At 34.4% G+C, this 27,934-nt stretch overlaps 1 protein-coding gene across 1 annotated transcript; it reads left to right on the top strand.

Moving 5' to 3' along the window:
• Positions 1–140: 140 nt before the first annotated feature.
• Positions 141–22,020, top strand: LOC134528197 (translin). Its single transcript, XM_063361588.1, has 5 exons — positions 141–372; positions 13,207–13,300; positions 15,909–16,121; positions 18,790–18,869; positions 20,074–22,020. The coding sequence occupies exons 1-5, from the start codon at positions 301–303 to the stop codon at positions 20,338–20,340; spliced, it is 726 nt and encodes a 241-aa protein (XP_063217658.1). The 5' UTR covers positions 141–300; the 3' UTR covers positions 20,341–22,020.
• Positions 22,021–27,934: the final 5,914 nt, after the last annotated feature.

The following is a 27,934-nucleotide window of genomic DNA, read 5'->3' as shown; positions in this document are numbered from 1 at the left end:
GATAAAATGTTAAAACAAATGTAAAAATTATTTAATCAACGTGGCATTTTGATTATAATTTTTGTGCTCAGATGTTGGATAAAGCTGTATAGCAACTAGAAAAATGCGTTTGCTATACCCTATGAAGTGTCCCCCCCCTGGGTAGAATTATATTAGTCTATGACTGAAACATTTTTTTGTTTGTTGTTTGTTATTTTTTAATTGTGGCGTGGTTTGGCGTTGCGGTATTTCGTGTTTTGACGACTATATAAGTTTGTAATTTTTATAAAATCGTACCTGTTCTTCTAAACAGAAGTCAATATGAGTTATTCAGTGAATAACATATTTACAGCTTTTCAAGAGTATTTGAACTCAGATCAAGACCTGAGAGAGGTTTGTATAACTTGTATAATTATAGCTGTTTGCCAATACTTTTAGATACATCCGGTAATTGTGTACTTTATAGGCTCTATAGTTAATATTGAGCTACATTTTTGGTAGCAAGTGAATAGCGACTGCGTAAAAAAAGTATGACTTTCAGAAAAGAGTATTTGTGAGTTACTGTCGTTCTATTTAGTGATTCTGTTCAACGGCTTTTGTTAATTTCCTCAATTTGAGTTTTTTAATTTAAAAAATTTTGAATATGGTATTTTCTAGCGCCGATGACATTCCTTTATTTTGCACGAAAATGTTTTATTTAAATATTGCTCCTGGATTCTGAGAAGTTGCTAGTGAGGAGCCCATGAAGTCGAGGGAAATAGTGGGTTAAAAGCCATAATAAACGAGGAAAATGTTGGTTAGAAAAGTATTAAAATGCTTTAATAAAATATTGCAGCTAATGAACCTAATCATTTGGCATCAATATTTACTGATTTTCATCTTATAAAAAAAACACTGGTTTTGCTGACTTCAGGGGTGTTTTCCACTAGCCTACCAATTTACTATATCATAATGGCATTGCAGTAAAGTGCACAGGATTTTTTTCTTTCTAAATTTAAACAGCAATTATGTGCACCTCATGATCAATCCATCATAATCAAATGCACTGATTTTTTTCCCTGTACTAAATAGAAACAGCAATCATCATGTACCCACCACAGGATCAATTTATACAGGATCATGCCATCAGGATGAGATGCACAGGTTGTGGGTATATTGCATATTAAAACAAAACTTCGACAAACGGTGTACACTCACAGTTCGTGGTGCGTACATATTCTTAGCTGTGAGCAGAAAATTATGGTTTATGATTGTCTGAAATTTTCACCATAACTTGAATTCCACGTGGTATCCAACACAATGAGGAATTTTCTGACCATACCAATGTACAGTGTCTCACATCATGCCACAATCCGAGAAACATGAGCCATGCTTACATCACAAATTCCAGCTGTACATAAACAACAAATCCTTTATGAACTACCATAAATTTATGTTCTCAGATAATTAATGTCTTCACTTAGCTTAGCATTCAACACACCGAATAATGATACGTGAACAGATCAAATTTGATGTTTCTTGCCACTATCCCAAATTGTTTTGAACTTATACAAAATTAGCCAATTCAAGAGTCAAAAATCATCTTAAAATGCTAATAACCTAACATAAACTTTCCTTACAGTTGCATCCATGCAAACATCCATTTAACAACATGTAAAACCATTTCCATAATGAATAAATTACCACACTTGACACAACTACAGCTAAAACAAAAAAAAATTGCTGAGTTTTTGTGGTGCCAATGAAGTAGGTACCTACTTATAAGAAGAATACATCACTTGAATCGTAAACCGTTTGCAAGTAATTTTCAAGTAATTAAAATATCATATCTTGCACTCTTGTCTCAACACAACCACCACAATGGTTAGTAGAACTTAAATAAATATAATTTACCTGTTTAAAATGTAAATTTTTTCTATGCAAAACCACTAATCTAGATAATTACTGAATGGTTGGTTATTTTAGAATAGTGGTATTTAAAATACTTAATGCTTCATTTCAGGGCAAGCAAAAAACATAAACCATTTATGTATGTAATTTATTTGGTAAATATGTACAGTCGCGGTAGATGCCAAAAAAAATGCTAAAAATCCGAAAACACTTTTATTCTGTGCTCTTTCACTTCCTCTTTTCAAATCAACCGGCGGAGATAAGAAATTCCAACTACTTTCGTAGATATCGAATTTTTTAATTTTCATCACAATACCTGCGTATTCATGCGGAAAAAAATGCTAACAATCCGAAAATACTTTTATTCTATGCTCTTTCACTTTCTCTTTTCAAATCAACCGGCGGAGATAAGAAATTCCAAATACTTTGTGAGATATCGAATTTTTTAATTTAGCAATACAACGCCCGTTTAACCCTTCGAACGTCGCCTTTTTTTATTTTGACGTGTGTTAGTGAATGCGTAATAAATAAAATGGTCGATTAGGTCAGGTCAGTTACATTATAAATACTTTCAAACTAAGCGGACATTAAAAATTATGTGAATTTAATTTAATGGTTCTTTAGTTTTAAATTATTTATAATGTAACTGACCTGACCTAACAAAACCCGGACAAATGATGAACATTAACAACTCACGTAATTTTTTTTACTTAATACTTGCGCAACAATATCCAAATAAAAAAATAATACTTTCAAATTAGAAACGTTAAAAACTCACCTAAGTTGGAGGCGGGTACATTTCCTTTGCCACTATAAGGAAATGATGTAGTCGTTCACGGCAGAAGTTGACCGATTAATTAAACATCGTATTGAACAATAAATGAATAAATAATCACGTATTGGTTCATTTGAATACTGACCAATCACGGAATAAATAATCACCTATTGGTTCATTTGAATACTGGCCAATCACGGAACAGTCACGTGACAAAATTGTCCAATAAGAAACATGATACTCGTAAACAAGAAACCTTATTATCTATGACAAGAAACAATGGTGATCGCCGCATACTACGCAGGTATTGTGATGAAAATTAAAAAATTTGATATCTCCTAAAGTATTTGGAATTTCTTACCTCCGCCGGTTGATTTGAAAAGAGAAAGTGAAAGAGAACAGAATAAAAGTATTTTCAGATTTTTAGCATTTTTTTTTGGCATCTACCGCGATTCTACATATGATGAAATTTAAAAATTCGATATCTCCTAAAGTATTTGGAATTTCTTACCTCCGCCGGTTGATTTGAAAACAGGAAGTGAAAGAGCACAGAATAAAAGTATTTTCAGATTTTTAGCATTTTTTTTGGCATCTATCGCGACTGTACATATTTACCATTTATTTCCCACTGTAAAATCCTGGCTCTGAGGTATTACTCTGAAGTGTAATTCCTGGGCAATGCCCGGCCTTGTTTGCTATTCTCATGTTTGTGAAATAAAATATATATGCTAAATCAACCCACTCCAAATACACTGTTAGTATATTTGACCACATGTAATTTCATACAGCCACAGAATATAACACCATGAACTAAGTTTACAATTCCCATAGCATATAACTGACAGTCCTACTTCGCCTGTTAGCTACAATTTAACGTACATACTTAACATTTTTTAAACTCTTTTTTTTCTTGGACAGCTTCCAATATTCAAATTCCAATATTCAGTTTTCCCCTATTATCCCCCCCCCCCCCCCCACAAAAAAAACTTCCTACTATCATCTTGACAATTGCAGAAGATTTAATATTGGGTTATTTTTCCATGGCATTTGTGACATAAGTAGCAGTTTTTTTTTTTTTACTGCATTAAACCTTGTTGACGTTCCTGAGGTAAGTAATTGTGGAGTTTATTGAAATTTTTTTTTCTGAAGCAAGAGAAAAGTCAAAGAATGAATTTTTGAGTTCTATTAATGTTGCTTTAGAGTTTTAGACTACCTATCCCTTAAAGGCTTATTTTTTGAATTCCAAATGTATTCTCTGAAACCCATTTATGGGAGGGCTATGAAGATTGGGAAAATTGTCAAATCAAATTCATTAAAAAAAATTGATCAAAAATGTCAAATTGCTATAATAAAATCTTTCTACTAAACAAGTTAAGAATGGAGAAGGATAAAAACATTTAGATTTATAAAGTAACACAGTCTTCACCTATATACAATTTGATAAATAATGCAAACAACAGATCAAATATTAAAAGTATTTCAGAGGATGTAAAATATTTTACCAGTTTTCACTGTTACAGCACTGCGCTCTGATTACCATTTTTGTTACGTTGAGGCAGTGTAGGTAAATTAGATTAAATACATAAATAATACCATTAACATTATACACTGCTGTAACGGTGGATCTTTAAGTTTCACAAGGATATGAAGAATGAACAAAAACAAGGTGTGATTCTGTCTGAATATAATTACTCCATATTTATTTAAGGAAACATAACAGATATTAAAATGTGTTAAAATACAATTTCAATTACATAATTAAAAGAGCTCTCGGATATGTTAACAAAAATATGGGCTGGCCCTAAATTAGATTATAAAAGGTTTCATTAAACATAAATAAACAAACTCAATTAAATTGAAGATAAAGAAATAAAAAGTGGTATAACAATCCCAATACTGATGGTGAAAGTCCAGAACGAAAGTTTTATATAGTTCTTATTTCTCCTAAAAATAACTATGCTGTGTACTGTGCAGACGGACTAAACTACTTAAAGAATTTACAGGGATAGCATCCCTTGTCTAATCGACTACATCGTCTGTTACGACCGGACAGAAGTCTTGTAGTACGTCTCGCCGATCCGCCGATAACCTTGAACAATCCGTCTGGAAACGCGACGCGAAGTGTCCACGGAAGGGCCACGTCTTGAAATTCAAAGGAATAGCTCAATTCAAAGGTGGGGGGGGGGGGGAGACTAGGGCGTCCGGACCGAAAGGTTCCGAAGTTCTCCAAGTAGGAATCACAAAAAACTCTGACTTCGATATCTCGAAGTTGGTAGCACTGGCCGATTTTATTTATTATTTATTTATTTATTTATTAAAATTTGTGACATGCACACCAACAGCCGAAGCTTTAGAGGTGTGCACAGAACAAGTAATACAAACACGACACATACAAGCGAATAAATACAACATAAACAGGATAATAAAAGACGACACATACAAGCGAATAAATACAACCTACACAGGAAAATAAAGGACGACACAATAACAAACAAAACAAAACAAAACAGCAACTGAGATAATTTTAACTAATTGATCTAAAATTGGAAGAATAAACAGGATTATAAAATTACTCAGAATATTAGGGTAATCATAAAAATTAAAATTTGAAGTTTTTAATAAAATTTTCATATTTATTGAAATTTGAGATAAGTCTGTAAATTAAATCATTATTATTGTGTAAGGAACATAATAGGGATCGAAGGCGGCTTTTGAACTGCGGGACTCGAATACCAGAGTTATCAAGTAAGTATAAGCAATTAATTTTTGAACTATAGCACTTAAACACAAACAGGGCATCCAGATGGATGCGACGATTTGAAAGAGATTCTAATTTGGGTAATTGATGGTGTCTAGAACTAATTATTTTGAAAAATTTATTTTGTATGGATTCAATTTTGTCACTGTCGGTGGTGTTAATACTGTTCCAGATAACTGAGCAATATTCGAGTTTACTTCTAACTAAGGACAAATAAAGAGTAAGAATGGATTCAATATTAGATGCATAGTAAGTTATATAATTTATTAAATATAAGGTTCTACGGGAAAAGGATACTAAAGAATTAACATGTTGATGAAAGAATAGTTTGGAATCAAGAATAACACCAAGATCTTTTATACTAAGAGATTTGGAAATTTTTGAGTTGTCAAGAAAATAATCATATTTAACTGGATGAATTTTCCTTGTGAAAGAAATAATTTTTGTTTTATCTTTGTTAAGTGAAACTAAATTCATTTTGCACCAATTATCAATTTCAGTAATATCAGATTGAAGAAGCAGACAGTCATTTAAGGAGGAAATTTCTCTGGATATTTTAAGATCATCAGCAAACAGAAAACCAGTAGTATGATGAAGAACTTTAAAAATATCATTGATATAAATATTGAATAATAAGGGAGATAAAGTACCCCCTTGAGGCACACCAGAAGTAGCATGATATAAAGTAGAAGTTTTTTTATTAAGTGAAACAAAGAAACATCTATCTTTAAGGTAACTAGTAAACCAGGTTATATAATTATTACAGAGACCGAAGTTAGAAAGTTTAGCTAGTAAAATGGAGTGATTGACAGTATCAAAGGCTTTAGCCAGATCAAAATAACATGCATCAACCTGCCCCCTTGTTGTAACTTTATTGTATATAGGATTAATAAATGAGAGAAGATTAGTAGAAGTTGTCATACTATTTCTAAAGCCATGCTGATTAGGAGCTAATCTGTTGTTTATTGGAAAGTTAATATGTTTAAATATTATTTTTTCAAAGATTTTAGTAAAGCCATTTAATAATGATATAGGCCTATAATTAAATACACTGAGTTTACTACCCTTTTTATGTATGGGAATAACCTTAGCTATTTTCCATTTAGTGGGAAATACTTGTGATTTTAGACTTGTATTAAATAGATGCAACAATAGAGGCATTAGAATAAAAGAGCAGCCTTTAATAATGAAATTTGGTATACCGTCAGGACCAGTAGACATAGTTGGTTTTAATGATTTAATTCCCCATAAGACCTGGCTTTCTGATAAGAATGATACAGGAATTGAATCGTGAATAATATCGGGATCAATGATACGAGGGTGGTTGGTGGATGGTACATATACACTAGCAAAGTACTTAGCAAAGACATTAGAAAGAATACCAGGATCATTACAGATATCACCATTGACATTAAGAGAATGGGATTCACTATAACCATTTTTCATAACATTGACATATCTCCAGAATTTTTTAGGGTTATTCTTAACCTTATTATTGATACTACGATTCCAATTAGTTTTATCACGCTTAATAAGATTTTTAACTATTGCTCTATATTTAGAGAAAAGAAGGTAATACTGAGTATTATTGTTTCTTTTATAGAGTTTATGAAAGTGTTTTTTAGATTTTAAGGCATGAATTAATTCACCAGAGAACCAATAAGGATGTTTAGAGGCCTTACGTGTGGATAATGGAATGTGAGTATTGATTTTATCACAGATACAAGATGTAAGTTGATCTACAAGAGCATCTACATCAGTGGTGTTATAATATTCATCCCAATTGTGGGTTTTTAGAGAGTTATAAAGGCTTAAGTAATCACCAGCTTTGTAGTTTCTGAAAATAGAATCTGGAGTAAAATTGTGTGAGGTCGCCTCAATAAGTAGTTTAATAAGTAGGGTAGGATGATAGATATCCTCTTTGACCAGAGATTCAACAGCTTTTTCAACCACACAATGGGATAGATTAGAAATACAAAGATCTAGAAGATTATTGGAAGATTGTATTAGGTTGTGCTGAAATAAATCCAAATTAGATATGAAATCAAGCAGGCACTGAGCCTTGGATCTGACATGTGCACGGGCAATATTGAAATAGTGATTTCCTTTCCAATCTATCCCAGGTACATTGAAGTCACCTAAGATAATCACATTATCATGAGAATTAACGAGTTTTTGTTCAAGAGCTTCAAAATACAATGTGAATAGATTAGGTGATGTAGTTGGAGGAAGATAAATATTACCCAATGTTAGGTACTTATTAAAGGCAATTTTAATATTAATCCATACGGCTTCTACTCCACGATAGTCATATAATTGAATTAGCTGAACAGAAGGGAATTTATGTTTGTTCACTGCGATCAACACTCCGCCACCACGTTCCATTGATGAGAGTAGCGGATCCCTATCAGTTCTAAAAATAGAATAATTATCGGTGAAATAATGAGCATTGATACATCTTTCGTTGAACCAAGTTTCTGTTAGACAGATTATGTCATACTGAGTATTAATAAGATTATCAAAGAATTCAACTGATTTTGTTCTAAGTCCTCTAACATTCTGATATGCAATTTCCCATTCATTAAGATTGGGCATTCACTGGAAAGTGAGTAGGAAGCACTCCTCCAGGCCCTGGCATAGAAGTTGCTGGCATAAAAGGTGACGATGTACTGCAGGAACTTGGAGGTAATTGGGTAGAATTACCGAGAGCTTCAGGAGATGAATTAGTACTAACAATTTGGTCTTGATGCAGTTTTCCAAAGAAAGGACTGATTAAACAGCCACTGGGCCAAAAAACAATATTATTAATTCTACTAAAATCTTCTTCCAGAACAGATACATGGAAGGAGGCGTAAGAATTATGCTTTGTCCGGAGCTTGGCCACTTTGACTTGCTTGAGATTTAGTTCGTTGGAAATATAATCTACGACTTCTTGTTCCGTGACAGACGGCTCAAAACGCGTGACAAAGAGAGCTTTTGTTTTTTTGTAAATAGGTTTACCAATTGTTTTTAATGTGGAAACATTCCTGATGCCAATTTGCAAGGGATTTTTCTTACGATCCGTGTTAGATAATTTTCTATCGGAGTTTTCATTATTCGTGGACTTGCGTGAATGTTGTACTACGGTGAAGCCGTCTTCGTCGACGAGCTGTTTACCGTTTTTCCTGATGACGTCGTTGGAGACACGCTGAGTTGTAAGTGGGTCACTGGTGCGCGCACTGTTGCCAGATACACCGGATGACTCGACACAAGCAGGTTTCTTGTTTGAGGAGACTTTTTTAACTACTTGACTGTATGAATTAACAGAATCAGTCTTAGAAGATAAGATCTGTTTAATCTGTTGCAGTTCATTTTTTATCTCTGCAGTTTCACTACGAGAGTCGATAAGAAGGGTTTTTAACACCATATTCTCGCTTTTTAACTCGTCAAATTTCATACTGAGGGATTTCACGGCCGAGATTAAGTCTTCCATGGTGGGATCCAGAAGTTTTACCGTCCAAGCTTCACTAGAAGATTTTTGCTTCGATGAACTTTCACTTGCTTTTTCAGATATTCCCGGCGAATTAGAAATCACTTTTTTAGTAGGCGATCTGAACATTTTAGTAACCGTGTCTGGAACTAATTCAATGATCGAATCATTATTATCGGGTAATGAAAACCCATGAAAGTCGGAAAGATTAAGCAGCGATGAATCAATTATGAGTCGAACTTAACGATAGTGAAGAAATAATAGCACATTAAAGCCGGGGAGCGCGCGCGCACGTCCGTCGGCTATGAACGCTCAGCCGTCCCACATGTTGAGGGGTGTCTGAAACAAATAAGGATTGACTCGCCCGAGGCGTCTGCTACAGCCTGGGGCTAATGGCGCAGTCGGTGCTGCTCTCTGGCGGCCTACAGAGGAAAGAAAGAGAAAGGTTAGCAATGTCGCCACCAGATGTCGCGAGCGTTAGCTCCACTAGCTGGCGACATGAGAAGAAGTTACTACTTCAGCCGCTAGATGTCGTGTGTGGTCCATATTTGCACATATTTTTTCTGTGGCAAATCATCCTTTAAGTCGGCCACTGCCTGCCGAGTTGACGTCAGGGCAATGATCCTGAGCTAATTTCTGAGAACTAAAGGGAGGGGACTGGGAGGTGAGGGTGGACAAAAAACGCAACGAGGCTGGGAAAGAGCGTCCTAACGTGACTTTCTATGAGTGAACCTAAGACGTATGCGTGACGGTAAGAGCTGTTGTAAGCTCGTCTCTGAGAAATGGTAACAACTCGTCCAGAGCTGTTGTGTGCAGATTTAGTCATGCAGGGAAATAATATTACAGGCCGGGAATGTGACTGCAAGCGGGAGAAAAGTCATCCGGGCTGCTAACGTCTTCATTAGACTTGCAAAAGATCAGATTGGTCCCTGAGAAAAGTTGCCTTGGTCCACTGCAGCAAAGTTTAACTAAGTAGAGTACACCAGCCTAACAAAGTGTAAATCACCCTTGTGTAACCAAATTATATGGAAAATAATATTTCCAAAAATAATTTAAATTTATAATAAAAATTAAAAAAAAAAGTGCAGAAATACATAATTTCCGGCACATCACAAAATCAAGTACAAGCTAGCCTTTGTCTGGAAATCAGTGATGAAATTTTACCTCAGTCAAGTATTATAATAATTGTGTAATATCAAAAAATTCCACACAGTAACAACCACCAAACCCACCACTGCTCACAATTTTATATTCACTAACCAAATGAATATTTTTTCAGCAGCCAGTACATAGCTATTTAAAATGTCTATTAAAATTGCATTTAAATGTGGCCACTGTTTTTCTACGTTGATGAAGAGTGTCTACTCACTGAGGTATCAGTAGTGATATTAGTTTTCTGGACTGATGTAAGTAGGTAGTTCTTCAGATCTTTCAAATATTATTTTATAGTTTTATACTTGTAGTTCTCAAAGATTATCAATATTAGTTTGATTCCTTTGATTTTATAGGTTGGATTGGAAATTTTTGAACATACATTGTCTTCTATTGTATTTCTAAGTATGATTTAATATAATTTGACGGTGATTTATTCTTGGTTTCTTATAATTTCGTAGATTTATTATCTTTGTAAAATATTATTAATAGTTTCTCATATCTTGAGTAGAGTTGATCAATTTTAGATGTTTATAGCCTACAAATAAAATTATGTTAGTCTTTGACACTACATTATACACATTTGTTTCTTATTGTGTTTGAAATTCCACTGCCAGAAGTTCCAAACAAAAACAAATTGTGACTGTCTTATGTTTTTAAATTGGACACAAAACTGTAATTCGTATGAATCAATACTCTGCAATTAAAATGAATTGACCAATCACAGTTTGGCTTACAGTTTCAGAACATTATGTATTTTTGGTTAAAAATGATAAATGCAGCAAATTTCAGATTATTTAAATAATGTTATTACCTGCTTCTGTTCTTTAAATACCGTTCATAACAAATGCTAGTCAGACAAACTTGTAATATACGTTAAAATACACCAATTTATGAGAAACCTTTTTGTATAATAGATAGCCTACTGATTGGTAGATATAATATTATGAATTTATAAGCAAAGATATAATTTAAGAGAAACATGCTATATAAGAATAAATACACTTATACTACAAATATGATGAATATCAAAATGTTTTTGGCCAAATTACATGTTGTTCTTTTTCTTTGCTAGGAAGGTTGAACTCTACCTTCATAGCAGACCAAAGGCAAAGATGAAAAGGGAGGCTAGAGAGTTTTGGAAGCAAATGGAAAATCGAGAGAGTTTACCAAGCTGACCCGACCATAGGATGGGTTCAGTATTATATACTGGGTACAGAACATTTCCATTGTAACAACTTACATAACACAGAGACCAAATTCAGTGGGTAGCTTTCAGCTATTAAAGATCATGGTTAGTAAATAAGCACTATGAATGTAAACATTTCCGAAATGGGGCACTTGAAGAGCATGAAGAATCTTGACATGTGTGTGTTTGATCATGGTGCGCAATGTCAGTTTGTCTGTGAATGCCATCTGAGCATCTTTACTGGATGCCGGTAAGGGATCGTCACAGTTCTAACGGTTGGCGAGAGCCCGGCAGGGTGTTTTGGGCCCGCCAGATGGATGCTTCCTGTTACATTGATCGGGGATAGTCGAGAAGAGCCCAGCATGGAGCCTTGGTCCCGGCTCACCAGACCGTCGCTTCTTGATGTGACAGAAAGGGACTCGTTTGCTAACTGGCTTATTCCCTTGCACCTTTGACACCTCGTCATTGTGGGTGGCACTTAATTGCAAGGGTGCTTGTTTCTTGTGGCTTGGTGGTCCTGCACAGAATGCATACAATTGCTATTTAGTGATACTGATATTTCATTATCAAAGAAATGACATCTGTAGACATGGCAAATTATGGCGGTATAATAAAGTATAACAGCTTGCCCTATTTATTTTAAAACTTCATAATAATACGAAAAAAAATTTTTTAAAGTTGTGAATTATGAGGAATAAAAGGCCGGTATCGCAAAATGGACCAGGCAATGTGGGATTATATTCTACTTCACGATACCAAATAAATATGTCCATAAAACTCTCTAAAAAATTGAATACTGGTATCTCGAAATAGACTCTACCGGGTGGGACTGTAGTCTACTTCACGATACCACGAAAATATAACAAAATGTCTCAGTTTCACAAAATCAAATACCGGTATCCCTAAATAACCCATACATGGTAAAATAAAAGTTTTTTTTATGATAATCTAAACCTAGAATTTTCCTAAATGAAGTACGTACATTTTCTCTTGCCATAACCCATAAATTTCCCCTCTTATACCGTAAGATAGTGCAGGTCATAATTGCTTCAGCACAACCTTAGCTGTATCCTAATACATATGGATGCGTCCATAGCACAGACATCCCTAAATCCCTTAGCAATTGCAGCCACAATGTAGAGGACACATTTCTAATGAATAGATAGTATCTGAATACCTGTTTACAGTGGTTTGTACTAATGTAAACATAGCCATTCGGAGTCATGATATCTGGATATTCAGCAACACGTGAATAACAACAATCAATTTAAAAAACTCAATGTTTTGTGACTGTTATAAATGTCAGAAATCATAATAAAATTTTTGTTATGTATCTCAAAATATTAAAAATACTTACAATGATTATTAAATCCCCATGTAAGCTCAAGTTCTCCTTTTGGTAATATTTATGAATGTTTTAATTTGTCTGACAAGTAAGATGCTGTAGCAGTTTTATTCACTTGCCTACATCTACAATACAGGAGACAACTTATACATGCTGTTTTTACTAGAGGCTTGCTCTTACATGCTGTGTTAGTTATTTAAATTTTTTGACAATCAAAGGGTATAATTATTTAAGGGGGTGGTGCAGGAAGAATGTGCCCAACTCCATTCCCCAGGAAAAAAAAATTATTCACTTTAATTTTACATCAGACCGGTGCAAGCATAACTGTGCTCTAACAACTTAATTTAAAAGGTTTACTATTTTTGTATGAATGAAAAAATACACTATGAAGTTAATAATAAAGATTTTGAAGCAGTTGACATAAAATATAGTATGAATAGGTAATTTGATTAAATATGATTATTAATAACTCAGTAAATGTTGAGAAGGTAGTAGCGCTAATAAACATTGTGTGCCCTTCCTGTGAATGGGGCGTGATTATGCTACTATAGACAGTTACAGCAATCATGTATAGAACTGTGTGTAAATTGCATTTAAATGAACTGGAGCTGCCTGTGTAAGACTACATTAAATAAACTCTCTGTTTCAGGAAATACGCACAATTGTGAAGGATATTGAGCAGTCGTCTCGTGAAATGCTAACAACTCTGCAGAGAATTCATAGTGAAGGTGGTCAAAAAGAAAGTACGTATTAAATAATTACTGGTTAAAACAAATTGTTAATTATATTAAACTTAATTTTCATGAGAAAATGTAAACCAGTTTGGAATTTGGGGTGTTGATAATAGAAGTGAAAGATTGGTTATTTGGGCGATTCCACCGCCACTTGTGGGACAGTTGAACTCATTTTACAGTTATGTTTTATCTTGTGCATGAAATAGCAATGGGAATTTTAATAATTTTAAGAGGGGGAAAACTAAATACCAGCTGTCATGTGTTGGACATGCATTTACTACCATCTATTCACATTTATTCTGCAAAACTAAAAATGATTTTTCTTTTTTGATATTTCAACAATTAAATTTCAGAATGTTTGTTATTAATGAAGTGAGAATTTTGAAGGATTTATAGGTTTTTATTTAGTATTATTTGTGGGACAAAGTTTTCATGTGTATGACTCTGTACATCAAATGAAATATTTAGAACCATTCGTGACCCCAAATATGTAGTACGAAAAAAGTTTCTACAAATGTTATGCATTGCAGAAAAAAATATTAAATTGAACCAAATTACCATTTTATATAGAATCACTCATTTAGTTTTAACAAGCGTGTTGTCAGTTTAGAGCTAAGTATGAGAAATTGCAGAATTTCACATGGTAAAGTTAATGTAGGATGTTGGTGTGATTTGACAGGTTTCATGCACGGGGAGGCTAGAAAAAGCAGAATATGTTTAAAAATTGGCACTGAATTGACTAGAAGCAACTTTTATTCGTATTGACGTCGACCAGGGTCTACGCCTCTCTTAAGGGGAATTAGCTCTTGCCATCTAGCAAATGTCAAATAATTAGCTAGTGCTTGCAATAAAGTTTCTGTGCTGAATTTTGTGGGTTGATGGGTCGACATGGCATACGACTTAGCTTTGGCCACTTTTTGAAGTCAGCACTTACTTGTAAACTGGTGTGATTATCACAATAGTTATAGTCGCCCACGTGAAATAATAAGTAATTCCTTCACAGCACTTAGAGACTAAACCTTGTTAGTAAATATGTGGTTGCAACAAGGTATAGAAGGTCTGAGATGTATAATTTGTGCCTTGATAAGCCAAAATTGGGATAAATAGTTCAAAATTACAGTTAGAGCAAAAAGATGGAAAATCCAATATGGCTGGACCTAATCCCCCGCATAGAGCCCGATGTGACCCGCCAACAGGCATCCTTCCACTGTACTCCCTAAATCTCTTCCCAACATGTATTCTTACATTATATATTAATTTTTTAGTCATTGCCAGTTCCTCTAATTTATCTTATTAAAATTAGTAATATTCATGGCGATCGTTCGAACGTATAGAAAATGATGCACAGCAGCAGCACCATCTAGTGGCCAGTTACAACAAAATGGATAGCATAAAAACTTTTTCCATGAAAAAACACTCAGAAGTGCCCACTTTCAAGGTGATCAGTCAGTGTCGGAGTTTATAAACGTCATACCTATACAATGAAATTCCAGAATTTTTTGGATCAGCTACATTCATTTGATCTCCGCAATAACTGATAAAATCCATAATGTAACTGATCTCAGCATCACACACAACAAAAATTTTTATATCAAAATGATGGTGTTTAGTTTTTATATACTGCTTGAAGGACAATTGGCCTTGAACAACACAAGGTTTTCATAGATGCATAGGTTTTGAAACAGTACAAAATTTTCAGCAGAACATTTCTTTGAAAGATCAATCACTGGCCTTATTTGTTTAATTTGTCATACCTGTCTTGTGACATTATCACTTCTCGATTGCTAAATATTTATATTTAAATCTAACTATCTTGCAAAATTTCAACTAGAAAAATTACTCTTTAAAATATATGTAATGTAGTAAGGTGGCAAAGAGGTACATTACATAGGGCCCGGGTTGAATACGAGTTGTGATTTCAGTTTACCTTAGTTTCCCGAATGGTGGGATGTGTCCTGCTTTCGAAGTGAAACTGTATCGAAATGTGTGCATGTCTTACTGTGTGCAAGTATGCTATTGTGCACAAGTATACAAGTGTGCTATATTGTAAATATGAAATTTATTTCCCCACTCCTGCACCTCTACTTCTCTCTAACATCGAGTGCTTCTCCTGATGTTGCACTTTTCGTTTCCATCTGAGCATTACACTTTCGTCACACTTTTATGTGTTTGTAATTATTATTACCTACAAATGTTGTACTCACATTCCATTTAGTGAATGTGTGTTGAAAATATTGGTGACCAAACAAAAAGTGCCAGGTAAGTGAGTTAAAATTTACAAAAAATAGCCCTAAAATATAAGTAACGATGTGAAGATTAAAAAAAAAATTAACATGGCTTTTGATATAGTCTCTTAAGCCTGTCTTCTGCCTGTAGGTAACATTTTATACATTTTTAATCGTTAATATGTTATTTGCAAAAATTTTGTGGTACAACTACAAAGGCTTTATATCACGTTACTGATTCATTCAACGTGCCAGTCTTAAGGGTTTCGCGAGCTGAATGTTGAATGGGAGTGGTGTAAGGTGTTATAGTCTATTCTGGTTGAGTTGTCTGATGGAAGTTGCGGGAGTTTCCAGCAGAGTTGGTAACCGACACATTGCGTGGGCTGCTGCAGTTGCTGCCATCTGCTCGGATGCCAGGAAGCTGCTGGGGCCTGTGCGTGGGGGCTTTGCCAAGCTGTCGGAGAAGATCCCGTACCAGACGTACTACCGCTACAACGACCACTGGAGGTTCGCCACCCAGCGCCTCACGTTCCTCGTCTCGCTGATCATCTACCTGGAAACGAGCAAGCTGGCCACCCGGGAGGAGGCCGCCCAGGCTCTGGGGGGTAGGTTGCCCCCCTGCCGCCCCCCTTAGTTACTGCAGTTGGCAGGTCTGAGCACTGGTTCAAGGGTCTATGCCTGTGAATACTTAAGCTGTTGGAATTTCGGGGATTTCCTGCCATGTGGTTTCTAATGGGCAGCATGACAACAGGTCAGGAAAATGTAACGAAACTAAAGGACTGGTGACTAGAATCATGATAAAAATCCCAAAATAAACAGTAACTGTGCTGGAAGTCACAAATATTTGGTTTCCAGCAGCCTTTTGTAAACTTGCATTATTTTTATGCCCCACTTCAGTTTATCGTCTCATGTTAATAAATAATTTTATCTTTCCTGCTCAAAGATCTCAAGATCTGCACGTTCCTGCAAATTTGCTGACTCTGCCACAGGCTGGAAGCAGTTGATGGTGGTGATGTTCGTTCAAATAGTAGATTAGTTTTAATATTGCTTATTATTTATCAAATAAATGATTCTTTGATATAAAAAAACTTGAAAAGAAGGTTTAATAAATGGTCCTGAGATTGTTGTTTTCATAAGGTATCACCCTAATGGAGTGCTTCACAATTGACATCGTAAAGAAGTAAAGTTGAAGTCAAATAAATGGTCAGATGGCAGAGAACTAATCTGAGTCTAGCATTTTTAATTATTTTTTCAGCGTTGGGAGGGCAAGGACCTTATGTGGTTTGATTTTGAAGAAAATTGTTCTTGAAATATATATCATAAGTATTAGCCGGGATTCAATATTACAGCTGCTATTTACTTGGCTGGTATACCAAACCCCTGAAGCAAAATATTTGAAAGTAACAAAAATTCTACATACTTAAGAATTACACTAGTTAGTTGCTAAATTTTGTTTTTGTTTGTTCATATTCAGTACTTTATTGTTAACATTTCACTATATTTTGCTTTTTTTTTTACAGATAGTTTTTCAGTGTGTGATAATCACTGAAGCATGACATGACACAAAGTGCAATGCTGCACAAATCACACATGCAGTGAGATTCTCGTTTATTCTCTTTTCTTTCAGTGTTGCTGCAGACACAGTTGTGCCTCATGGGATTTTTCATATTCTCTGTAGCTGAAACAAGGGATAAAAAATGTCTCTGTATGAGTTGCAATGGTGTGTCGGAATTGGAAGTTAGTCTATGGATCTGTGGAGAGGTTTTCTTCTCTTGATATTTTTCCAACAATTGCTGTACTACGTACACATAACTGAAAATCAGCGATACGAATCTTCGCACATAACCTCTTCTCCGACAAAAAAAAAAAAAAAAAAAAAAAACTTCGCAGGTACCAAAGGATGAATATTTCAGGATAGTTCGTAGTTACTTCCCGTGGTTACGCACAAACTCACAGTACGAAGCCAAAAGACTATCTCCTTGGAACAATGGTGAGATCACATGAACATGTCTGGGGGCGAAAACCTGCAAACTGTTGTAACAAATTCTAGTTAAAAGTTCCGAAAGATGAAAACATGTTGGTAATAAAAGGTAGGGCCCGGACCATAGCCGCTAAATTCAATTACCAGCCAATACAGGCGCTTAACAACAGCACTCTTGAGGCCTCTCTCACACTGTCTCTCTCTCTCTCTTTCTCTCTGAATCTTACACAACCCAGCAACTCTTGATCAGCTTCGTTTGGACAAAGACTCCTGGCCATAAAAAAAAAAGGACAAAGGAAAATTATATTACCATTCTCATTTATGAACAAAGCAAAACAAAACCATACTTAAAAAAAAAAATCTTAAATCATATAAAAACATAAATTTACAACAAAAGTAGTAAAAACAGAGTCTAGGGGCGTATTTATTACCAAGCAAACAAATCAGAATAATTTGAAAAGCATGAAATAATGTAAATTATGATAATAAAATGTATAGCAAACATAGGAATAATTCTAAAAAGGAATAAAGAGATATAATTAATTTAAATGATATCAGCAAACCTAGCCAATGTACTGAACACGCTGAAACAACATAAAGAATTAGTAACTAAACCATTTAACCAGTGGGAAGAACCTGGATTGTTACATCTAGCTGCATGCACGTTGTCAACAAAGAAATTCTGCTTTTGTGCTCTATTGGCTAAATATAGATAGCACTAGCATCTGGCTTGACTTCTATGGCATCTAGAATTAGGGCAAAAAAAACGAATGCAAGTATAATCTACAGCTGCAGCAGCGTCACTGTTACAGGGTTAGAGTTAGTATCTCGACCATCGTACTGGTGTGCATGTTATAACGCATTGAGATAACTCAATCATAGTAGTTAAAGGGTAAATAATTGCACTTCAGATTAAGACTAAAAATGTAAAACTCTTATTCATCTGGGATGCCAGGATTCTGTAGCAACCTGTTAGATATGGTAATTGAGTACATAAGTGTTCCAAATTCAGATATTTATCAAGATACTGAAGCTATTCCTTTCTTTTATTGTTGAATGTGTATTTTTGACTAGTATTATCAGGTTCAACTTTAATTCTGAATTGGAGAAGCTGAGTTTTGCTTGTCCAAACAGATCAGGACATAGTTCAAAGAAATAGTTCTGGCGATAAATTTTTTCCACAATAATCACATCTTAAATGTTAACCAGTAATTGTGTGTTTCATTTAACATGCCATTTGCCTGTACCGAGAAGTGTCTAGAGATTGTTTAATCATCATCACTTTGTTGCAGTACAAATTGAACGTGAGAATGGCTTTCACCTGGACTTAGAGGACTACTTGTTTGGACTGCTCCAATTGTCTTCTGAGCTTGTGAGTATACACTGATGAATAGCCTGATGCTCATTTCTGAGGTGGTCATGGCATGGTTATTCCGCTGTGGTTCACCACTGCCTTCTGCATTATGGCGGTGAAGGGACAACACAACACCCAGTGCTGAACCCACAAAGGATCTCTTCTACGGGTGAAAAATCACTGACCTGGCTGGGAATCGAACCTGAGACCCTTAGCTCCCTAGTCAGAACTCCAACCACTGAGCCAGCGAGTTGGACAGAACAAACTATCACAGGGAAAAAAAAAGACCAGTAAACTTCAATAATACAAATCTGGTGTGGCTGAAGTTATTTTGCTCTGAAATAAGGAAGCAGTAAATGTTACACAGAGCATGCAACAAGTGTGCCGTCACATCTTCGTATCTGTATGCTGGTAAACTTGCATGCAGTCTTTTTTGTAGTGTTTGTGCATGTCTTACTGGGTTCAAAAGGATAATTTACAGCTTTCAAATACATAATGATAAAAATATGATGTATGAACCTTTAGTATTTTACAACATTTATTACTGCAATATTCATAAATCAAATGTTATTTATGAGATGCTTAGTTTAATCTTTGAATGTTCTGCAAAAATTAATTTTAGATATGAAATGTGAGATTGGTACAATCATTCTGACCTTAACCTTTCTTAAGTGTTATTTGTAAACGGGTGCCACTCAAAAATCTTGACTGTTGAGCAGTATTTAAATTATGCATATTCGTTTGAATTTCAACTTGGCATTTGGATTGGTTCCTGTTGTACTAGCTGTTTGTTATTCCTCATAAATCATATAAATGCAGAGAGCCAAAGTATTTTCAAATCTTCAGCCAAGGAAAGATAATATTAAGTAACTCTGTTTCTGTTGCTGCTTTTAGTACAGTTAGTTAAATAGGCTACTAATTGTTGGTAGGTAAAATTTTAAGATAAAGACAGGAATTCATGTTTTCTGGTTATGCACAGGAAGTCTTAGGACTTTGGCGACAAGATTAAGAATAGATCACTGAATTATTTTGTTATTGGCCTAATGATCGTAAGTTAATGTTTAGTTCTGTATATCGAAATGAAACATTTTTTCGTTTGTTTGGGTCATGCTATGTTTTTCCTTGAGTATTTTTCTTTGTGTCATGTTGAGTATTTTTCTTTGTGTCATGTTGTTCTTCAATCACTGTACGTTTATTATTACTTTCCTTCTCCTGTTTGCAGTCTCGTCTTGCAGTCAACAGTGTCACCTATGGCGACTACGCTCGACCAATCGAACTGTCTCGTTTTGTGACGGAACTGAATGCGGGATTCCGTCTCCTGAACCTCAAGAATGACAACCTCCGTAAAAGGTTCGATGCTCTCAAGTACGACGTAAAGAAAATCGAAGAGGTTGTGTACGACCTAACCATTCGCGGCCTCAAGCCAGAGTTGGTAGCACAGCAGGCGAGCAGTCACGAAGAACACGCCGGGGTTGTTCTCCAGCAGTAAGACCTTCAGATGTAACGTGTGTTGTGTCAGTGCTGTACGCTACTTGAATATAATTTTATGTGGGTGCTTTTTACAGCGTTCAATCATCGTAGCATAGTCGTCTAGTTCTAGAGGTTGTACTCTAAAAGGAAATGCGTGAAGGTTTTTTTTTTGTGACCTGTGTCAGTGGTGCATCAGTGCGCAAAAATGTGTTTAGTGAAACAGCAATCTGTGTTCAGGGGCGTACGCAGGGGAATGGTGATGAAGGGGATATCCTCCCCCACCCGAAATCCTAAAAAAATTCTTTAAAATTCTATCATTCCCACCAACAAAAGGAAAGAATTTGGAAAAAAAAACAGCTGGCAAAGTGTTTTACTCCTCCCCACTCCTCACCCTCACCCCACCCCACCCCAAAATGAAATTCTGCGTACGCTTGAGTGTGTTTCTGTGAAGCATTTTAAGACATTTCTGACACCTGTGTGTCACAGACTTCCGTTATACTCGTTTTTAAGTTTGTCCAACATTACGAATGGGTTTTTAATCAGTGTTTTGTTTGATATGAATTGTACTAGGTTTTTTAGATATATTTTTTTTCAAGCTTAGCTTGGCGTAATTTTTTTACAACTTGGCATGAGACTCCCCTTGTTAAGAACTGTATTTTTTTTACCCATTTCTATAATTATATAGACCTGCAAATGTTTCCAATAATGAAAACATTATTTATTTATATCCATTGCAAGTAAATTAGATTTTTTAGCTTCATGGAAGGGAAATAATGTATAATGATAGTCAAATTCCATATTTAAATATGGTTTTGAAATCTGTATTCTTCAGCATTCTTTGAATTCACATAGTTTTAAGCTCAAGTTATGTTCGTAACTGTGTGAAACCTTGCTAAAGTAATAGTTACCAAACAGATGTTAACAGTGAAGAAATTGTTGGTTTCATGAAATAATGTAATTTAAATCAGTCTTATTGTATTATATTCTTTTAACAAAGTTTGTATTAAAAAGTATCTTTATAGACCAATAGTTCTCAAACTATTTGTTTTGGAACATTTTATTAAAATTATTGTATTTTAATTTGAAAGAATTTTTCGTCATACAAAATGCTAGAGTTAAAGAAATAGGTGGTAAGAATATTATATTTGGTTTGCCAAATTTCCCCCCTGATATTCAAGAAGCTAAGAATGCATTCAATTGTGGAACTACAGCAAAGATCTACATTCTATTTATTTATTGGTGGAAAGATTGCAGCGAGCTTCAAAGCATGCCTGTATATTAAGTTTAGTTGTGATGTTGAGTAAATGGCATCTGAAATGAGACTATTTTATGGTCACTTTTTTTTTCTTCTTCAATGGGTATGTATTTTTACTAAAATCCATTTATTTATGTTTAAAAATTTGCAATGAAAGAATGGGTCATTTAATGGTTGGCAAAAAAAAAATAATGGTTTTAAAATGTTGAGAATTTTTGTATACCATACATCTTATAACACAGTTCTAGTGTATCATATTAAAAAAAAATATTGTATTTTAATTTTTATTGTATGTTATAATCATTCACGTATTTATAAACTTTTATATACAAACAATTATTGTGTTGTTCTATTTAGTCCTACAAAATTTATGTATGAAAGCAAGTGTTTTAATTGCAGCTGTTATGACATTATTAGATTCACTCATAAATATGTTCTTAGTGTGTATGTCATAATTCTGATTCACTTAAAACAAATCAATTCTTGCATTTATTACCACTGTTTAAGTAAGAATTTATATTGTAATTTAAGTTGGAAATACTAATTGGACCCTACAGTTTTGAATTTATGTACAAATTTGCCCTTTTTTTTTTATTAAGATTACTTGCTGACTTATTTATTAAGTTTACTTGATTACTAGCTTAAAGAAACCATACCCCATTCTTTGAGAATATGATCCTGTTTGAATAGCATAAAATCATGGTTTCAGGGCTCATTTTCCAGAGTTTTGTTCGTGTACCTACTGCAGGATGAATTAATGCGACTCCGAGAATTGCGCGGTGTCAACCGGAAACCCAAACAGATTGGTTGATGAGCAGCCCCTTTTATGGAAAATTATGTTCAGAGCAAATTGCCAGCAATAAAATACCCATTGATACTACTGAAAACGCTAGAACATTAAGTCAGATGCCCTCTATTGATAACACCACCATAACATTACACAACAAGATTAACATGCGTGCCTATCCCTTTGAGTTGGAGATATTTTACCAGAAAACCATATCTACAGAATTTTTGATGTGAAAACGTCTTTAAAATTGCTTTTATAGTGGGAGGCAATTAAAAAACAAATGATAACAAAATCGGGGGTTAAAGATTGGTGTTGCAGTTACATATCTATCATCTCCATCCAACATTTAATTACACCACTGGATAGCTAAAGGATCAAATAATTTGTTACGCTAAGTGAGGACTGTGATGCATCGCGTGCGGTGGAGGGGGAAGCGCCGCCATTTTGAGGTGATTTTGCTGCGTTCCGAGATTTTCATTTAGTATACCTTTTGACTCGGAGAAGCTACGGTGTTAGTTTGAGTTTCAATTGTCAGCTCTCGTCAAAATCTATTGATTGCATGCTTAAAAACAGTGTAAAATAGTTACAGTGAATATATATGATGTTAAAATAAAAATATAATCAAAAATATATGAGGTTGGCCTATATGCGACTTCTTAGTGTTTAAACATGATTATAACATACATAAAATAGCATATTTTATAATTTGTATAGAAAATATTACCTATTACGTACACGTATTCACGTGCAACACACAACCGTGTCCATGACACAGCCACACCCCATAGTTAGAGCCAAGATTATATGGTTTTATGCGAAATCGCGAATTTTCACGCGAAATTCATCCCAAACCGCGAAAAATGCGAAATGTTTTCTAACCACAAATAAACACCTCAATATTGATTTAAATCGTTAACTACCGACTATTGGTTGATTGACAAAAATTCCGTATCTGTTTGTAGAAGAAATGGTCGTCATCCAACTGCAGTGTGGTGGTTATTTAATGCGTTAATTATTCATCTTAAAAAATTACAAGATATCACAAAAATTGACGATTTCACGAACAAAAAAAGATCGTTATCGGAGTTAGGTTAGAGTTTTTAAACGCATCTAGCCACTAGAGATCACGCAATATTAACAACTGACGATCGTAAACTTAAAATTATCAAGTTAACAAACACAACAACGTGAAAAATCTCAGCGCCTTGTTTGCTGTATCCTTTGAAAAATACACGTGAAAAAAAACTGCATTCATTAAATAAATACGTATGAAAATAAAATAAAAGTGAACATTGATATTTAATGATCACTTAATATTTAATGAAATTTCACTGTAACGTAATTTTGTGTGCTTGTTGAATAAGCAGTTTACCGTGAAGCCTTCATTTTCATTTCACACTTCACAGGCGAGAGTGCCAAAATCGTAACATAATCGAAGTTTTCCGATCGCTAATGAAAAAGCACCATATTGCAAGGATTTATTTATTTTACGGTCATTAAATATTTTAAATAACGCTTACCTACCCAACCCTCCCGGAAAATAAATAAAAACATTTATTTCACTGACCTGACATAACCTAACCTTTTACTTCGGGTTGAGTATATGGCTCTCTCGCCTGTAAAAAGTAGGCTTCCCGCGGTTTATTTTTTCGCTAAAACTTCAGTAAATACTAGTTTTTGGTACCTCCGGGCTTTGTTTACAAATGACGTGCATAAATGAAAGCTAAATTTCTTAATCATGCCGAAAAATAAAGCTACTGCGGCATCACGTGCTGACGAGTTTAAGAATGAGGGATTATATGTCAGTGACGGAAAAATACTTTTCTGTAAATATTGTAATTGCCGTTTGGAGCATGAACGTAAGGACACGGTAAACAAGCACATAATTAGCGACAAACATGTAAAAGCTAAACGATCCCCATGCACTTTGAAACGACAGCTTTCTATCCCAGAAGCAGGAGTGGCGCAAATATGCGCAAAAAAACAAAAGGAAGATTTTGTTCTCGAAACTGTTGAAGCCTTTGTAGCTGCAGGTATTCCTCTTGAGAAACTTGACAACAGCAAGCTGACTGCATGGATGCAGAAGCATGTAAGTGGTGCTGGTGATCTTCCAACAGCGGATTGGATGAGGAAAAAGTACATTCCCCTACTTAGAGAGAAAAAAGAAGTGGAAATCAAGCAGCAGCTCTTGGGGCAAGATGTGGTCATACTCGCAGATGAAACCACTGACAAGAGTAATAATTGTGTTTTCAACATCTTGTTTAAAATTCTGAAACCAGGTGCTGAACAAGATGTTATCTTAGGGGCTTCTTGTGTCCTTGATGCAGCAAATGCTGTTTGTTGTTCTCGGGCAGTGATTGATGTATGCTACAAATATGAAGTCAAGGAAGAAAACATAATTGCGTATGTTACAGATAGTGCCAGGTACATGACAAAATCTGCTGGTACCCTTGAAGTTGTATTTGGTGACCGCATGTACCACATACAATGTTGGGCCCATAAAGTAAACAAAATGAAAGCGGATTATCCTGAATTTGCAGCTGCTGCTTTAAAGTTAATATGGATACCTGCAACGAATGTGGACTCAGAAAGATCTTTTTCTAAGTATTCTGTAGTTGTAAGTGACAGAAGAAGATCTCTAAAACCAGAGAATGCTGAACTGCTGACAATGGTGGCTTTTTCCTGAGCTTAATTATATTGCATTTATAGAACAAAAGTTTAACTGTAGTTTCTATTTTAATTAATTTAGACTCTCTCCTGAACTCAGGAACAGTACTTACCTGCATAAGAATACTAAATATTTTAGTTGTTAATTTTTTATGTACTCTCAACATAGTATTGTTTAATGTGCATATTTTAAGTCTCTAACCACGAATTATTGAAGCATTTGATCAAGGCAGCTCTGCTAGGTGTGTACATGTTATTACATGTGTTTTAATTTTTTATGACGATAAAGACGAAATCCACAATTCTTAATGACGAAAAGTCCTTTTTCATAACACCATAAAATCTTGGCTCTACCCATAGTCAACATGAATACATTATCTGTCTTACTGAAACTAGTTTTAATAATTGCAGCATAAATTCTCACTACTTCACAGATCAATACTTCATGTTTAGTACCAACAGAAACTCCTCACTAACTATGTATGTTGGAAAGAGAACTTAATGTTTAATTTGCGTTTAATAAACAAAAATTTAAGTCAGTCCATCACATACAAATCTACGATCATCCTGGAATTGAAGCTCTCTGGATCAAAATTAGCTGAAAACCTTTCCAACTAACCATCTAATAGTTGTTAACATCTTTATTACCCCACAAACAACTCCAAATACATGTGCAACGTATCTTTAAGCATAGAAGATAATCTCACTAACTACCAAAATGATTTGTTAGTACTTTTCGTGCCTGGTGTTGATTGAACTAACAAACAAACCTACTTCTAATATATCACATTATATCTAAAACTAAGGCAAAATCATTGCTAAATAAATCTACTAGTTTGGGACTAGTGTAATATTATTCAATCGTCTAAAAATCTGTTAGATCTTTGCTTCATGAATTTACCACACGGTGAAGTAACAAAGTCAGTTGAAGCACCTGTGAAAGAAGACTTACCATAGCCTGTCGTAAATGTTAAAATTACATTGAATATTCAGTTAACAAACAGCATCATTTCCACCTATCAAAATTAGAAACAAACAAGGCTGTGACTTTTTTTTTTTATGACTGCAGAAGCTATATACTTCACTTTCAAAAAATGCAACAAAATTGTGTGTGTTTGTGGGTGCGTGTGTGGGTGTGTATGTGTGGGTTGTTGAATTACCTATAGAGTTAATTTTTGATGTGACAACGTCTAATAAATCAATGAACGCTGGCTGCACGCACGAAAAAGTGTCCCATTTCGCTGTGTCTCGTTACGCTCATTTTATATTGCTCTTTGCTAACCTGAACCTCCTAGCATTGCGACCGAGTCCGTGGCGTAATTCTGTTTTCATGCATTTCAATGTAACATTTTCATTGCTCTTTGCTTACCCGTTCCTCCTAGCATTGCTGCAGAGTCTGTGGCGCAAATATATTATTTTTGACTGCATTTTGTTGTTGGGTAAGCCATTTTCCTTGACATCATCCTTGAAACACTCCCATTCGTTTCCTACTTTTCCTATCATCGTCCTATCCTTAACAGAATAACACAGATTGGAAGAAGTTAAATAGCAAACATGTATAAAATATAGCTAAAATAATCTGTTCGGTAAAGTAATAAACATATTTGAATTAATGAGTGTAAATAAAAGTAAATTCATCAATTAAATTGTAGATTTCATTTTACTCCTTCTTTGTATCCATACAAAATAGTGACAATTCAATAAAAATGATTCAATTTTATTCATAAAAGTATGCAATCATTTCATCAATGTTTTGTTATGACGTCACGTTAAACTATCATTCGTAAACCGACTTTACAGACAACCAATTTTTTTTTGTTCAAGGTGGTTGTGCTTATTTTATTTATTTTTATTCTAATAATAAATAAATGCTATGTAGTAGGAAATAATGAAACCAATGGCCTGAGCTATGTAATAAAAGTTATTACAGCAATTATGTAAACAAAACACTAATCATTTTTTCTTAAAGTACAATTTGTATACTGCAATATTCATTTATAAAAATATTTTAACATTTTTTTAGTGATGAGATTTGAACCAAATCAACAAGAATTAAATTATATTTGAAAGCATCAACAAGAATTACATTATATTTGAAAGCACAAACTTTGTCACTGCGCTATAGATGCACAATGTTAATCCGAGATTATGATTTATTAATAGAAAGAGGAAAAATTCATAACATATTTTGGGTAGATTTCGAATAAATGTACCTAATGTAGTGACTTCCGGAAAATTTTTGTATAGTTTTTTGTTTCATGGTCCATAAACCCCAAAACCTTTGTCAACTCAAAAGTGTGTGTGTGTGTGTGTGTGTGTAATTTTTTTATGATCATGATAACTGCTGTAAATTTTATAAATTACCTCCAAACTTATGCATAAATATAATCATGGAATATATTGGTTGAGTTCGTTAATGAGCAAAATCCAATCAAAGGGGTAGAAATGAAAAAGGTTTTTTGAAAAACAGAAAAATTGCTATAACTCCCATATTATAATGAATATCATATCCGTTAAAGTATTATAACGTGTAAGAGTGATACCAAAACCTTTTGTTGAATACATTTTTGATATGACCAACCATAATTGCAAGGGGTGGAAAAACAATGGTTGGAGGAAAAAAAAATTCATAACTCTCCCTTAGTAGGCACACACTCGAATCTGTTCAAATTGTTTGTAAAACTTAAAATTTAAAACTTTTGTCTGAAGCAATTTTTGGTAAGATGAGCCATTGCTGCAGGGGGTTGAAAAAAAAGGGTAGTAATAAAATAAAAAATAATTAAATTTCTGCACCATGAATACTATCAAATTCGTTCTAATTTATTGTAAAGCCATGAATTATTATTTTACAACTTTTGTCTGAAATAATTTTTATATGAATAACCAATATTGCAAGGGGTG

This window comes from Bacillus rossius, chromosome 1 (genome assembly GCF_032445375.1).
Source record: "Bacillus rossius redtenbacheri isolate Brsri chromosome 1, Brsri_v3, whole genome shotgun sequence".
NCBI classification, from domain to species: Eukaryota; Metazoa; Arthropoda; class Insecta; order Phasmatodea; family Bacillidae; genus Bacillus; species Bacillus rossius.
This window is presented reverse-complemented; position numbering and strand designations above follow the sequence as displayed.